Source organism: Schistocerca piceifrons, chromosome 2 (genome assembly GCF_021461385.2).
Source record: "Schistocerca piceifrons isolate TAMUIC-IGC-003096 chromosome 2, iqSchPice1.1, whole genome shotgun sequence".
Lineage (NCBI taxonomy): Eukaryota > Metazoa > Arthropoda > Insecta > Orthoptera > Acrididae > Schistocerca > Schistocerca piceifrons.
The window spans coordinates 46,561,991-46,579,356 of NC_060139.1; the positions used below are offsets into that span (position 1 = coordinate 46,561,991).

Here is a 17,366-nt window from a genome sequence, read left to right on the forward strand (position 1 = left end):
GGCCAGTGGTGTATATCATTTTAATAAATCGTGATCCATGTGGAGTTTCAGATCATCAGTATCCTGTACATTCAAGGTGTGTGAGAAACGTAATGTGACTGACAATGTTGCGAGCTGTCTGGCAACGCTGTTTTCTAATTGTTTAGACCCGTGTGTTCAACCCTTCCAGATGCTCAGTCCGAGTCTTAGTTCCTTACAGCCATCATATGATTTTTGAGAGCGCCATCAGTAACCTGTGTGTTTGTTGTGTGTTACGCATATGGAACAGCAGAATTTAGAGCAACGTTATGCTATTAAGTTTTGTATCAACTGGGAAAATCGGCAAACGTGACCTTTGTAAAAAAGAAACAGACCTATTGTGGACATTTCTTACTAAGAGAACAAGAGAACACTAAACAACCGAACTAGGTTAATAATTGGCTCCTTTTACCGACCTCCCGACTCAGCAGCATTAGTGGCAGAACAACTGAGAGAAAATTTGGAATACATTTCACATAAATTTTCTCAGCATGTTATAGTCTTAGGTGGAGATTTCAATTTACCAGATATAGACTGGGACACTCAGATGTTTAGGACGGGTGGTAGGGACAGAGCATCGAGTGACATTATACTGAGTGCACTATCCGAAAATTACCTCGAGCAATTAAACAGAGAACCGACTCGTGGAGATAACATATTGGACCTACTGATAACAAACAGACCCGAACTTTTCGAATCTGTATGTACAGAGCAGGGAATCAGTGATCATAAGGCCGTTGCAGCATCCCTGAATATGGAAGTAAATAGGAATATAAAAAAAGGGAGGAAGGTTTATCTGTTTAGCAAGAGTAATAGAAGGCAGATTTCAGACTACCTAACAGATCAAAACGAAAATTTCTGTTCCGACACTGACAATGTTGAGTGTTTATGGAAAAAGTTCAAGGCAATCGTAAAATGCGTTTTAGACAGGTACGTGCCGAGTAAAACTGTGAGGGACGGGAAAAACCCACTGTGGTACAACAACAAAGTTAGGAAACTACTGCGAAAGCAAAGAGAGCTCCACTCGAAGTTTAAACGCAGCCAAAACCTCTCAGACAAACAGAAGCTAAACGATGTCAAAGTTAGCGTAAGGAGGGCTATGCGTGAAGCGTTCATTGAATTCGAAAGTAAAATTCTATGTACCGACTTGACAGAAAATCCTAGGAAGTTCTGGTCTTACGTTAAATCAGTAAGTGGCTCGAAACAGCATATCCAGACACTACGGGATGATGATGGCATTGAAACAGAGGATGACTCGCGTAAAGCTGAAATACTAAACACCTTTTTCCAAAGCTGTTTCACAGAGGAAGACCGCACTGCAGATCCTTCTCTAAATCCTCGCACAAACGAAAAAATGGCTGACATCAAAATAAGTGTCCAAGGAATAGAAAAGCAACTGGAATCACTCAATAGAGGAAAGTCCACTGGACCTGACGGGATACCAATTCGATTCTACACAGAGTACGCGAAAGAACTAGCCCCCCTTCTAACAGCCGTGTACCGCAAGTCTCTAGAGGAACGGAGGGTTCCAAATGATTGGAAAAGAGCACAGATAGTCCCAGTCTTCAAGAAGGGTCGTCGAGCAGATGCGCAAAACTATAGACCTATATCTCTTACGTCGATCTCTTGTAGAATTTTAGAACATGTTTTTTGCTCGCGTATCATGTCATTTCTGGAAACCCAGAATCTACTATGTAGGAATCAACATGGATTCCGGAAACAGCGATCGTGTGAGACCCAACTCGCCTTATTTGTTCATGAGACCCAGAAAATATTAGATACAGGCTCCCAGGTAGATGCTATTTTTCTTGACTTCCGGAAGGCGTTCGATACAGTTCCGCACTGTCGCCTGATAAACAAAGTAAGAGCTTACGGAATATCAGACCAGCTGTGTGGCTGGATTGAAGAGTTTTTAGCAAACAGAACACAGCATGTTGTTATCAATGGAGAGACGTCTACAGACGTTAAAGTAACCTCTGGCGTGCCACAGGGGAGTGTTATGGGACCATTGCTTTTCACAATATATATAAATGACTTAGTAGATAGTGTCGGAAGTTCCATGCGGCTTTTCGCGGATGATGCTGTAGTATACAGAGAAGTTGCTGCATTAGAAAATTGTAGCGAAATACAGGAAGATCTGCAGCGGATAGGCACTTGGTGCAGGGAGTGGCAACTGACCCTTAACATAGACAAATGTAATGTATTGCGAATACATAGAAAGAAGGATCCTTTATTGTATGATTATATGATAGCGGAACAAACACTGGTAGCAGTTACTTCTGTAAAATATCTGGGAGTATGCGTACGGAACGATTTGAAGTGGAATGATCATATAAAACTAATTGTTGGTAAGGCGGGTACCAGGTTGAGATTCATTGGGAGAGTGCTTAGAAAATGTAGTCCATCAACAAAGGAGGTGGCTTACAAAACACTCGTTCGACCTATACTTGAGTATTGCTCATCAGTGTGGGATCCGTACCAGGTCGGGTTGACGGAGGAGATAGAGAAGATCCAAAGAAGAGCGGCGCGTTTCGTCACTGGGTTATTTGGTAACCGTGATAGCGTTACGGAGATGTTTAATAAACTCAAGTGGCAGACTCTGCAAGAGAGGCGCTCTGCATCGCGGTGTAGCTTGCTCGCCAGGTTTCGAGAGGGTGCGTTTCTGGATGAGGTATCGAATATATTGCTTCCCCCTACTTATACTTCCCGAGGAGATCACGAATGTAAAATTAGAGAGATTAGAGCGCGCACGGAGGCTTTCAGACAGTCGTTCTTCCCGCGAACCATACGCGACTGGAACAGGAAAGGGAGGTAATGACAGTGGCACGTAAAGTGCCCTCCGCCACACACCGTTGGGTGGCTTGCGGAGTATCAATGTAGATGTAGATGTAGATGAAGTTTTTCGCTGGCACAAATCATTTTTGGAAAGCCGAGAACGCGTTGAAGATGAACGTTGCTCGAGGAGACGTTAAAATCCGACGAAAACGTCGAACTTGTGCATGCTCTTGTGATATCAGTGTGACGTTTAACGATAAGGATGATGGTTGACTATTAAATTTAAACCCTTTCACAAGACATTAAATTTTGACTGAAAATTTGCGCTTGCGAAGGGTTTATGCCAAAATGGGACCGAAAAACCGCACAGCTGTGCAGAAGAACAATTAAAGAAACCCGTGCGTTGATCTTCTGTAGAGCACTGCCAATGAGCACTCGTGTGATCATACGTGATGAATCCTATAATTCTGTGTTCGGTCCTGAGACAAAGCGGCAAAGTGATGAATAGTACACTAAGACATCTTCTCAACCCAAAAAATCTCGAAGGAGCAAATCGAAGATCGAAATAATGCTGATTTCCTTTCTTGACAGTAGGGGTACCGTGCGAAAACAATTTGCTCCTCCATGACAAACTGACAACCACGTCTTGCTCGATTCCATGCAAAAGATGGTGCCCTACGACCGTAATGAAATCCAAGACAGAAAGAAGGTCAGCTTTGGCGTAAGGTCATCTGTCTTCTTTATTGCACTGCAGATTTAGATTTCAACTGAGAATGCAGCTATCATCATTGAGTTATAAGTAGTCATGTAGATTGTACGTAATTATAACGAAACGTAATAAAATTTAACTCACGCATATACAGCCAAGCGGGGTAATGGTTGTACATGCCTGAGTTAGACTGGGATATGTGTCGTTACAATTACGTTCAGTCTATATGACTACACACGTTGATGGTAGCTCCACCTGTCATCCAATAGTTGTACAAAGGCGTCTTTGAAAGGCTTCAGAATAGTGTGAATCGAGTGAGAACGGACACTGCTGCTTCGTGACAACACCTCGTGTCACACGGTGACTTCCATCACGGATTTTTTTTCCTCAAAAGGCATTCCTGTTGCTACACAGCCCCCTATTCACCTGATCTGAGTCCTTGTGACTTTTTTCTTTTCCCGAAATTGAAAAATTTCATTATGGGACTCTGGAGAACATTCAAAAAATGTGACCAACATGTTAAAGATCCTGCCGGATAAAGCCTTTCAGCGCTGCTGCAACGACTGGGAACAACGACTTCGAGAGTGTATGGCTGCCGAAGGGGAGTACTTTGGGTGGATAAAAAATCAGCCTCAATATTTTTCTCACCCACCTCGTGTCATTTCCGACGGCGCCCATGAGCCTGTCTTATTGATTATTCTAGACTCCACAGGCAATTTTCAGTTTATGGTGGAAGGGGCCTTCTTCCAGCCTGGAGGTGACGTTTTGGACTTTACGCAGTCCATCTAAGTAGTTTGACTGAAATTGTGCTTATGACGCTTTATCTATACGAAAATCCTTTCTCACAAGGTGAATCCCGCTCACTTACCATAGCACAGGCTTTAACGAGTACTGTGTCAGGGATTACATGCTCGGCGATATATTCACACATTAAACCACTATGAAATATAAAGCTTCATTCTTTTGAGTCATTCCAATTAAAACAATACGTTTAAAACAGAACATAATACATGTATTCTTAAATTTCCATTCATTAGTCTTAAAAAAGGTGTCACTTTTTATTTCATGATCATACAGAACATAAAACACTTTTAGATAATTATGTAGTTGAAACTCAATTTATCAGTCTTCAAAAAGCTGTTACTTTTTGCTTCAAAAATACAGAACAGAACATGAGAAGGAATTGTCTCATTTTACGGAGTTAATGGTAATTTCGAAAGTTATATAAGTTTTTGACTTCACCTCTCCCTATGTTTTGAACAGCAGGTAGAATTTCATTTATGTTCCAAAATTCGAGTAAGTCCTGCATTCATCTCTTTGCATTGGGCACAATGAGAGAAAGACCTGTTGCTGTCCTGGATGAGGGTATAGGTTTTTTTAGTGGTAACGGCATGTAGCACTCGGTATGAAAATCGCTGGCTGTGCTGTGTGTATGTGCAGTCTGTGGCTGGTTTGCATTGTTGTTGGCTATTGTAGTGTTGTTGGCTATTGTAGTGTTGTGCAGTTGGCTGTTAACAGTGCGTAACGTTGCGCAGTCGGAGGTGAGCCGCCAGCAGTGGTGGATGTGGGGAAGTGAGATGGCGGATTTTTGAGAGCGGATGATCTGGACGTGTGTCCATCAGAAGCAGTACATTTGTAAGAATAGATGTCATGAACTGCTATATATGTTATGACTTTTGAACACTATTAAGGTAAATACATTGTTTGTTCTCTATCAAAATCTTTCATTTGCTAACTATGCCTATCAGTAGTTAGTGCCTTCAGTAGTTTTAATCTTTTATTTAGCTGGCAGTAGTGGCGCTCGCTGTATTGCAGTAGTTCGAGTAACGAAGATTTTTGTGAGGTAAGTGACTCATGAAAGGTATAGGTTAATGTTAGTCAGGGCCATTCTTTGGTAGGGATTTTTGAAAGTCAGATTGCGCTGCGCTAAAAATATTGTGTGTCAGTTTAAGCACAGTCATGTATAATTTTTCTAAGGGGACGTTTCAAGGGTTTACGGACTGTGCATTATCTTTCTCTTCAGCAGAAGTATCATAAAACGTCCTCTCGCGATTCAGTACAGCAGTTACTATAATCATTTTCTTATTATTTCTAAAATTGTCTGTTATCTGCTACTACGAGAGCCATCAAGCTAATGGAGAATGTACATCTACATTTACATGGATACTCTGCAAATCACATTTAAGTGCCTGGCAGAGGGTTCATCGAACCACCTTCACAATTCTCTATTATTCCAATTTAGTATAGCGCGCAGAAAGAATGAACACCTATATCTTTCCGTACGAGCTCTTATTTCCCTTATTTTACCGTGATGATCGTTCCTCCCTATGTAGGTCGATGTCAACAAAATATTTTCGCATTCGGAGGAGAAAGATGGTGATTGGAATTTCGTGAGAAGATTCCGTCGGAACGAAAAACGCCTTTCTTTTAATGATGTCCAGCCCAATTCCTATATCATTTCTGTGACACTCTCTGCCATATTTCGCGATAATACAAAACGTGCTGACATTCTTTGAACATTTTCGATGTACTCCGTTAACTCTATGTGGTAAGGATCCCACACAACGCAGCAGTATTCTAAAAGAGGACGGACAAGCGTAGTGTAGGCAGTCTCCTTAGGAGGTCTGTTACATTTTCTAAGTGTCCTGCCAATAAAACGCAGTCTTTGGTTAGCCTTCACCACAACATTTTCTATATGTTCCTTCCAACTTAAGTTGTTCGTAATTGTAATAGTTACGTATTTAGTTGAATTTACGGCTTTTAGATTAGACTGATCTACCGTGTAACCGAAGTTTAACGAGTTCCTTTTAGCACTCATGTGGATGACCTCACACTTTTCGTTATTTAGGGCCAACTGCCAGTTTTCGCTCCATTCAGATATTTTTCTAAATCGTTTTGTAGTTTTTTTTATCTTTTGATGACTTTATTAGTCGATACACGACAGCGTCATCTGCAAACAACCGAAGACGGCTGCTCAGATTGTCTCCCAAATCGTTTATATAGATAAGGAACAGCAAAGGGCTTATAACACTACCTTGGGGAACGCCAGAAATCACTTCTGTTTTACTCGATGACTTTCCGTCAGTTACCACGAACTGTGACCTCTCTGACAGGAAATCACAAATCCAGTCACATAATTGAGAATATATCCATAAGCACGCAATTTCACTACGAGCAGCCTGTGTGGAACCATGTCAAAAGCCTTCCGGAAATCCTTAAATACGGATTCGATCTGAAATCCCTTGTCAATAGCACTCAACATTTCATGTGAATAAAGAGCTAATTGTGTTTCACAGGAACGATGTTTTCTAAACCCACATTGACTGTTTGTCAATAGGCCGCTTTCGTCGAGGTAAATTAATAAAGATTAATCACTATTGTTTCATCTGGTTATTTTCCTCGACTCTCCTAGAACGTCCACTTCCTTCACTGCCCCGATTATGCAGCTTTTGATGGCGATACCTCCAAACAAGGCCACTTGCTGATTGTAGCAAGCGTACGTGACAAGCTAAAGTGTGTGCTAGGCCAGATCGATCCCGATAACTACTTTTCACTGGCACTGATCTGCCCTTTAAGCCAGGTAACCACGCCTCACAGCTGCCTCAAAGCTTCTTCATTCCATATATTTCCCTGCATTCAGAGAGACTAGCAACCCGACACAAATAAATGTAGAGAAGAATTTGCTTCTCAGTAGCCGCGGTGCTTAAACGATAGGGAATTCTACACTTTCGTGGACGTTTTGTATTGTACGTAGTTAAAGTGTATGTGCAGATTTTGTAAATTGTAGGCAGCACGCGTCGTATAAACTTTGAATCTATTAATGAGGCTTGCTTGTGGAACACAGACGGAAACACACGCCACGAAGAAGACCTGTACCTGAATGCAAGATCCAACGTGACAAACGGTTTGTAACATGTATAATTCGCAAAAAGGCAGAAGAAATTCTCACTCTAATAAATGCACCAATTGTACTTACATATTTATTTTTAATGTCGCGATCGGTTTCGGCCCTCAATGTGTTACACACACAGAGAAACAGAAATAGCAAATCGCGGCCTATCCCACTTTACAGAGTGGTCAGTACTCTGACCACTTTCTGTGATGCGGTGTGAAGTCCAAGCCTAACCGTGATTTCACCGTTCTTCAGTCACTTTCCATGGGGGCCCACGGGAGGAGTACGCGAACAGACCACCAGATACGCTGGTATCAGGCGCCGTGGCATAAGTATCTGTCTCCTATTAAGGTCGCTTATGGCAGTGAATTGCCCCATTTCCGGACTCCGTTGTAGGTGGATTACCACTCGCCTCTCCTTATCGTGTTATGTGCCCCCAAATCTATCAGGCGGTTTCAGTCACACAGTGGACAGTGATCGCACACAATGTTTTTTCTCATCATTATACAGGGTGTTAAAAAAGTATGACATATTTTCATGTTCGCTAGTGTGAAACACATCTCTTCTACTGCAAGATCTTTGCTATTACTACCGACCTGCAGAAAGGAGTGAACAAATGAGGATACATTCCTCTGTTATTGTCCATGGATACAGCATGCAGCAAACATCTGTTAGTGTTGATACTGTAAACTGTATTCACAGTTATGGGTAAGTGCAGCGCATACATTGGTTCTAATGCAACCGGTTTGTATGATGACAGTAACTTGTTCTCGATAGAACAGTTACTGTTGATAACCTTGCGGCTTTTCCCTGGAATAAATGATGAATAACTGACAACCTCAGCTGCCGACAGGTGTTGATGATATACCTCGATGTGGACAGCTGAAAATGTGTGCCCCGACCGGGACTCGAACCCGGGATCTCCTGCTTACATGGCAGACGCTCTATCCATCTGAGCCACCGAGGACACAGACGAATAGCGCGACTGCAGGGATTAATCCCCGTCTGCCATGTAAGCAGGAGATCCCGGGTCTGAGTCCCGGCCGGGGCACAAATTTTCAGCTGTCCACATCGAGGTATATCATCAACACCTGTCGGCAGCTGAGGTTGTCAGTTAGTCATCATTTACAACCGGTTTGTGTTGTGATGAATTCCTCAAATACTTTTACAAAAAAATGGTTCAAATGGCTCTGAGCACTAAGGGGCTTAACATCTATGGTCATCAGTCCCCTAGAACTTAGAACTACTTAAACCTAACTAACCTAAGGACATCACACAACACCCAGCCATCACGAGGCAGATACTTTTACATTGCAGTTTTATCCATACACTGTTCCACCCGGGAAGTAGCAGACATGATCCATGGTTTATGCAGACTCCGTTGATGATATAGAAACACTTCAGGCACGCGTCATTGATGTCTACCAGTGCATCCGTGACGGCCTGGAGATCTTCAGAGAGCGCTTGTTCACCTGAGACGTCGGGAAAAAGCATGCCTTAGTACTAATGGACACCATGCCGTGCACGTCCTTTCGCGTTGGCTCACATGTGCAGGACGTATATAACACCAAGCAGATTACATTAGAAGATTTGCTATTTGACAGTAACAGAATTGTGTGTTATCATTGGTTTACTCATTTGTTTACTGCGTTCCGTAGGTCGTTCGCAATAGCAAAGAGCTTTCAGTAGAAGAGATGTGTTTCGCAGTAGCGGATATGAACAGATGCTTACAGACCTTAAGGAAAACATTTAGAGCCCGTCCTTACGGAATATTTTTGCCTTGTTTTGATCTATTCTATCATCTGTGAATATGTGGAATACTTTTTTCAACACCCTGGCAGGCGCATTTTCCATTGTGTGTCTGGAGTCAACCCAAACAAAACTGCTCATCAGTTCTTTAAAAAAAAAATGGTTCAACTGGTTCTGAGCACTATGGGACTTAACATCTGTGGTCATCAGTCCCCTAGAACTACTTAAACCTAACTAACCTAAGGACATCACACACATCCATGCCCGCATCAGTTCTTTCATCCAAAGCCCAGCACTGATAGAAAGCGTCGGTGTGTTTCCTATTACAAATAAAATTATTCTAAATGGAGTTTTTCATGCCCATTCCACGGAGCGGTCCCAAAACAGTCTGGTGCTATATCAGTTTCATCAGATAACTAGGTAGTCGGGCGAGAAGATTTGACATCGGGTCACCCTATGGAAGGACTGGTGTCTCCGCATAATTATCCCAGTGTTCATCATCTTTTATGTCCGCCACCGTAGCTGAGTGGACAGCTCGCCGGTGTGCCGGAGAGCCCGGGTTCGATTTCCGGCTGGGTTGGAGATTGTTCTCCGCTCAGGAAATGGGTGTTTGTGCCGTGTTGATCATCATCATTTCATCCTCATCGACAAGCAGGTCGCCGAAGTGGCGTCACCTCAAAGGACTTGCACCCGGCGATCAGGTCTACCTGCCGGGAGGCCCTCGCCAAACATTTCATCATCTTTAACACATAACTTGCCATTATTAAAGTCAAACAAGTTTTAAAAACAATGAACTAGATTTTAGAAAAATGACTTTTAACCTGTTGCCACAGATTATGAGCCACCACCCCTTAACTATACACCAAAAGTACAGAATTTTAGAAACAGTCAGACACAGTTAGCAAAATTCACTGAGCAGTTTCTTTTTAACTAAATGACCTTTAAACAGATGCCATTAATTATGAACCCCCTGTCACTCACTAGACAGCAAAATCAGAGTTTTGGAAACAATGAACAGTCACTGATAAAGCAGCTACAGTTACCCAAAATTCACGGATCAGATTTTAGGCAAATGACTTACGAACAGCTGCCATAAATTATGAACCCAGTTTCATTCAGTACACACGCAAGGTACAGGATTTTAAAAACAATTAACAATCACTGAATAGGGAGCTACAGTTAACCAAAATTCACTGAAAAAATTTTAAGCAAATGATTTTTAAATAGTTCCTATCAATTATGAATAGTGGTTGCATAAACCCCACTGGAGGAGGGAGGTGGGGTGGAAGGGATAGAGCGAGTGGTAAGGACATAGACGGAAGTGGCTTAACTTGGACAGGATGACCGCCGTCCTTACACTCCTTAAGCCTGCAAGAGACGGAACTGCCTTCAATAGAGTCGAACCGGCCAAATAACCTCCAAGTCAGCGCCTTTTCCAAAATATCATGTCCAGTCACGGGGATAGCTTCACAGGGCAAGCGATAACCGACAGTGAAAACCAGGCTCTACGCCTTCTCGTGTAACATCGACAACTCCAAACCTCTCGCGCCCCAGGCCGACCCGCTTCTCAAACCATACACTCACTGCCAAAAACCTTTCTGCTGCGCGGCTTTTGTCCACGCCGATGACGCGACGGGCGTATCTTAAAAGTTATCCAGACGAAGTTTGTATACGTGGGGCGAAATGGATAGAGGACCGAGTCCGCACGGCTCGTTACCGATATGCATTATCAGGGAGAATAAAACAAGAAGAATAATAAAACACGAAGAATAACCAGTACTCTATAAGCGACTGAGCAGCGGTGCTATATGGCGGGCGGAGTCAGTGTGGGCCAGGGCGGTGCTACCGCTGCAGTAGATCTCCATCTCCATCTACATCTATACCCCTCAAGCCACCTTGTGATGAGTTCCAGTGTTACTCCCCCCCCCCCCCTTTCTATACCAGTTGGGAATAGTTTGTGAGAAGAAATATTCTTAGTATGGGCTCGAATCTCTCTAATTCTACTTTTAAGGTGTCTTCACGAGCTGTAGGTAGGGGGAAGCAATATAATGGTTGACTCTTCCAGGAACTTACGCTCTCGGAACTTTAACAAGAAACCAAGTCATGATGTACATCTCCTCTCCTGGAGAGTCTGAAACTGGAGTTAGGTGACCATCTCCAAGACTGTTTCGCGCTTTCCACACTACTGGCCATTAAAATTGCTACACCATGAAGATGATTGCTACAGACGCGAAATTTAACCAACAAGGAGAACATGCTGTGATATGCAAATGATTAGCTATTCACAGCATTCACACAAGGTTGGCGCCGGTGGCGACACCTACAACGTGCTGACATGAGGAAAGTTCCCAACCGACTTCTCATACATAAACAGCAGTTGACCGGCGTTGCCTGGTGAAACGTTGTTGTGATGCCTCGTGTAAGGAGGAGAAATGCGTACCATCTTTGATAAAGGTCGGATTGTAGCCTATCACGATTGCGGTTTATCGTATCGCGACATTGCTGCTAGCGTTGGTCGAGATACAATGACTGTTAGCAGAATATGGAATCGGTGGGTTCAGGAGGGTAATACGGAACGCCGTGCTAGATCCCATCGGCCTCGTATCACTAGCAGTCGAGATAACAGGCAAATTATCCGCATGGCTGTAACGGATCGTGCAGCCAAGTCTCGATCCCTGAGTCAACAGATGGGGACGTTTGCAAGACAACAACCATCTGCACGAACAGCTCAACGACGTTTGCAGCAGCATAGACTCTCGGCTCGGAGACCATGGCTGCGGTTACACTTGACGCTGCATCACAGACAGGAGCGCCTGCGATGGTGTACTCAAAGACGAACCTGGGTGCACGAATGGCAAAACGTCATTTTTTCGGATAAATACAAGTTCTGTTTACAGCATCATGATGGTCGCATCCGTGTTTGGCGACATCGCGGTGAACGCACATTGGAAGCGGGTATCCGTCATCGTCATACTGGCGTATCACTGTGATGGTATGGGGTGCCACTGGTTACACATCTCGGTCACCTCTTGTTCGCATTGACGGCACAGTGGACATTACATTTTAGATGTGTTACGACCCGTGGCTCTACCCTTCATTCGATCCCTACGAAACCCCACATTTCAGGAGGATAATACACGACCGCATGTTGCAAGTCCTGTACGGGCCTTTCTGGATACAGAAAATGTTCGACTGCTGCCCTGGCCAGCACATTCTCCATATCTCTCACCAAATGAAAACGTCTAGTCAATGGTGGCCGAGCAACTGGCTCGTCACAATACGCCAGTCACTATTCTGGATGAACTGTGGTATCGTGTTGAAGCTGCATGGGCAGCTGTACCTGTACACGCCATCCAAGCTCTGTTTGACTCAATGGCAAGGCGTATCAAGGCCGTTATTACGGCCAGAGGTGGTTGTTCTGGGTACTGATTTCTCAGGATCTATGCACCCAAATTGCGTGAAAATGTAATCACATGTCAGTTCTAGTATAATATATTTGTCCAATGAATACCCGTTTGTCATGTGCATTTCTTCTTGGTGTAGCAATTTTAATGGCCAATAGGGTAAATGAACCTATCACGACCCGCGCTGCTCTTCAGAGTATCTCCTCTATCTCTATATGCCCTTTTTGATAGACTGACGAGCAATATTAGAGTTTTATGTAAGGTACCTCCTTCGTCGGTGTACAACATTTCCTGAGGATTTTTCCAGTGGATCGCAGTGTGGCATCTATCTGCCTTGTCTGCGATATTAACGCCACGTGATCGTTCCACTTTAAGGCGCTCTGTACACATATTCCTACATGCTTTTTTTATGTAGGTTCCACTACGTTTTTTTATGTTAAGGTCAGCTCCCAATCTATGCACCAAGCGCCTTCCCCCATTTCACACTTGGTAACATGGTACTAACAGTATTTTGCGCCTAGTGTAAGCGAAAAAGACTGACTTCCACAAAAGTTTATACATTCTTAGAGTAAAAAAATAAACAGCATAAATTTCGTGTTACCGGCTAAGAAACCTTTGTAGTTATTAATGTGCTTGTAAGTGATAGTAATAACACTAATTATGGACAAGTACCTTCTTTATTAAGTTAAACATGCTATTCGCAGTAATTAGCCTCGTGTTCTAATAACCGATTTAAGTTTTTAAGGGGGGTAGGACGTCAAACGGGCCTTCTTGGAGCAGGAGAGACACCACAGGACATTTTAATTTCCACTGTCTATACTTTTACGAATCAGTTCATAAAACTTTGTCAGCATGACCAGGAAGGATTCAGGATTCAAAATCATAGCAGTGGAATCTCAAAAACATAACAAAATATTAGTTTTAGATGTGAAAGTTCATTATTTTTTCACTTCTATTGGCTGCGTTTGTTGCTATAGGTACACGTTTCTTCATAAGTAAGAGAGAGTCTTCGATGAATTTTGCACAGCATACAAACCCTACTTACAGGTGTATGAAACTCTAGAAATTATCTAATTTATGAAAAAATGAATGTGGTGTTATATTTTAAACTTCATGTTTAGAAAAAACTCAAATTTTATAGTTAATTATCTCAATTTGTAACACAGTTATTAATAGATTTGGAAAATTCTAGAGTTTCATACACCTGTAAGTATGGTTTGTATGCTGTGCAAAGTTCATCGAAGAATCTTCCTTACTTATGAAGAAAAGTGTACCTACAGCAACCAATGCAGCCAATGGTAAGTGAAGAAAAGGTGAAATACAAATGTCAAAAAAATAAATTATTTTCTTATATTTTTGAACTTCCACCACTATAAGTGTAAATCCTGAATCCTTTCTGGTCATTCTGACGAAGTTTTATGAATTTATTCGTAAAAGTATAGACAGTGGAAATTAAAATGTCCTGTGGTGTCTCTCCTGCTCCAAGTCGTCCCGTTTCACGTCCTACCCCCCTTAAGTCAATTTTGTTTCCTATGGTGTTAGCATGATTTTAATGTGTATAGCGTGCCTTAAAAGAAAAAGATTAAGCAAAATCCCTTTTTCCTATTATGTACGTAAAGCAAACTGATTATCTGGGGGAAATGTAGTCGTTCGTACCATATTTAATTCCAAATACGTTTTCTCGTTATCTGCCCTACAGTAGAAAATAAGAATGTGTAGATTCTTGGTATAAATCGTTTGCAAGGCGGTTTATACTTACTCGGCAAGGACCACTGTACGCAAATCTTCTCCAGGAACGTACGAGGGCGCACATGTTGTGGTGTTCCTGGCCCTCTGTGTCACACACAGGGTCGTAAGGCAAATTCGTGCATTGTTCTGTTGTTTCAACTGTCAAATGAATAAATAAACATGTATCACATTGTTTCGATGATATTTCAAGTTTATTCTAATACTCTAACAATTGAAGTAGGAATTACGAGTATGTATGAGCCTTACCACACTTGTACTGCCTGCATGACTTGTGCATCATGGACAGACACACCTTCCTGTCTGGAATACACTGCTGCCCCCTCGAACACGTGTGGCTGGCACACGGATCCTTAGCAGAGCACGGACCGAATTCAAACTCTGCGTCAGTCAGACCAGCACACCTGGTATACAAAAGAAAGCACAGGTCACTTGCGGAACGCCGATAAACGAGATCCCTTGCATAAGAAATGCCATCTCCCTTAACATACAAAAGCAGTGCCAAGCTGAACGTCTCCTTACTTTGCAAGACAGGCACTCGGATACGTGTTCCCGTTGCGGGCGCAAACAGGTACATAGTGCGGAGGGCAGTTACAGGGAAGACTCGTGTAGGCGGGGTCAGGGTCTCCCAGCGCCGAAATCTCACACTGCTTCTTGCTGCACGTTATTTCCCCGGCGAAGCAACTGCACGTGTTACACTCAATCTGGAACTGCGTGTTGTGTTCTGTAAACAGATTTCGGATTAGAACAGATGAAAGGAATACCTGCTCACTGACTTACGTGAACTACAGCAATATTTGAATATAGCGGCATTACTGACAGGGGAAGTGTACAGTTATATATGGCTGCCCACTGCGGATCGGGTATTGGTACCCTCCCGTAGCGCGAATGCAATTGCTGAAGGCAGCAATTACAATTATAAAATGGTGAGTATAGAAGATGAAGCAATGAAAAGAAATTTGGCCGTAGCCGGGACTTAAAACCGGGTCTTCTGCTTGCTAGGAAAATGTGCTAAGCTCTACATCCACATCTACGTGATTACTCTGTTATTCACAATAAAGTGCCTGGCAGAGGGTTCAATGAACGACGTTCAAGCTGTCTCTCTACCGTTCCACTCTCGAACTGCTCGCGGGTAAAACGAACACTTAATTTTTTCTGTGCGAGCCCTGATTTGTCTTATTTTATCGTCAAGATCATTTCTCGCTATGTAAGTGGGTGCCAACAGAATGTTTTCGCAACCGGAGGAGAAAATTGGTGATTGAAATTTCATGAGAAGATCCCGCCGCATCGAAAAACTCCTTTGTTTTAGTGATTGCCACTCCAATTCACGTATTATGTCTGTGGTACTATCTCCCCTATTTCGCGATAGCACAGAACGAGCAGCCCTTCTTTGAACTTTTTCGATATCATCCGTCAGTCCCACCTGATGCGGGTCCCACACCGCACAGCTATAGTCCAGAGTAGGGCGGACAAACGTGGTGTAAGCAGTCTCTTTAGTAGAACTGTTGCACCTTCTAAGTGTTCTGCCAATGAATCGCACTCTTTGGTTTGCTCTACACACAACATTATCTATGTGATCGTTCCAATTTAGGTTATTTGTAACTGTAATCCCTAAGTATTTAGTTGAATGTACAGCCTTCAGATTTGTGTGACTTATCGCGTAATCGAAATTTAGCGGATTTCTTTTAGTACTCATGTGAATAACTTCACACTTTTCTCTATTCAGAGTCAATTGCCACTTTTCGCACCATACATATATCTTATTTAAATCAGTGTGCAATTCGTTTCGGTCTTCTGAAAACTTTACAAGACAGTAAATGACAGCATCATCTGCAAAAAATCTAATAAGGCTACGCAGATTGTCTCATATGTCGTTAATATAGATCAGGAACACTTCCTTGAGGAACGCCGGATATTACTTCTGTTTTAGTCGATGACTTTCCGTCTATTACTACGAACAGGAAATCACAAATCCAGTCGCACAACTGAGGCGATACTCCGTAGGCACGCAGTTTGATTAGAAGACGCTTGTGAAGAACGGTGTCGAAATCCTTCTGGAAATCTAAAAATATGGAATCAATTTGACATCCCCTTTCGATAGCACTTATCACTCCATGAGTATAAAGAGCTACTTGTGTTTCACAAGAACGATGTTTTTTGAATCCGGCTGTCTACGTGTCAAGAAATCGTTTTCTTCGAGGTAATTCAAAATGTTCGAACACAGTATATGTTCCAAAAGCCTACTGCAAATCGACGTTAATGATATGCGCCTGTAACTCAGCGTATTTCTCCTAGTTCCCTTTTTGGGTATTGGTGTGACTTGAGCAATTTTCTTGTCTTTAGGTACGGAACTTTCTGTGAACAAGCGGTTGTATATGACAGCTAAATATGGAGCTGTTGTATCAGCATACTCCTCTGAAAGGAACCTGACTGGAATACGATCTGGACCGAAGGTCTTGTCTTTATTAAGTGATTCATGCTACTTTGCTACACCTAGGATATCTACGTGTATGTTTCTCATCTTGGCAGTTGTTCTTGATTGGAATTCGGGAATATTTACTTCGTCTTCTTTGGCGAAGGAGTTTCGGAAAACTGAGTTTAATAACTCTGCTTTAGTGGCACTGTCATCAGTGACTTCGCCGTTGTTATCGCGCAGTGAAGTTGTTTATTGCGTCTTGCCACAGGTGTGCTTTATCTATGTCCAGAATGTCTTTGGGTTTTCTGCCACATCCGGAGACAGAGTTTCGTTGTGGAAATTATTAAAAGCATCCCGCATTGAAGTATGCGCTATATTTCGAACTTCTGCAAAACTTTGCCAATCTTGGGGATTTTTGCGTTCTTTTAAATTTGGCATGCATTTGTCGTTGCTTCTGCAACAGCGATCTGTCGAGTTTTGTGGACCATGGGGTATCAGTAACATCACTTATTAATTTATGTGGTATATATCTCTCAATTGCCGTCGATACTATGTCTTTGGAATCTTTCCACCTTTTATACGATTACGTGATCAGATCGGAAGAATTAGAGACTGTCTCTTAAAAAGGCGTTAAGAGGATTTTTATCAGCTTTTTTA

At 42.6% G+C, this 17,366-nt stretch overlaps 1 protein-coding gene and 1 non-coding gene across 2 annotated transcripts in view; both read right to left on the reverse strand.

The window, feature by feature from the left end:
• LOC124775138 (reversion-inducing cysteine-rich protein with Kazal motifs) overlaps positions 1 to 17,366 on the reverse strand; it is a 371,470-nt gene that overhangs the window by 16,754 nt on the left and 337,350 nt on the right. The window contains exons 12-14 of the mRNA XM_047249978.1: positions 14,816 to 15,017; positions 14,543 to 14,697; positions 14,307 to 14,434 (exon numbers count right to left, since the gene is read on the reverse strand). Of these exons, the coding sequence (XP_047105934.1) occupies positions 14,307 to 14,434; positions 14,543 to 14,697; positions 14,816 to 15,017 (485 nt within the window). The remainder of the gene's footprint in view (positions 1 to 14,306; positions 14,435 to 14,542; positions 14,698 to 14,815; positions 15,018 to 17,366) is intronic.
• On the reverse strand, positions 8,288 to 8,361 carry Trnat-ugu. Its single transcript has one exon. It is a non-coding gene; the product is annotated as a tRNA-Thr (tRNA).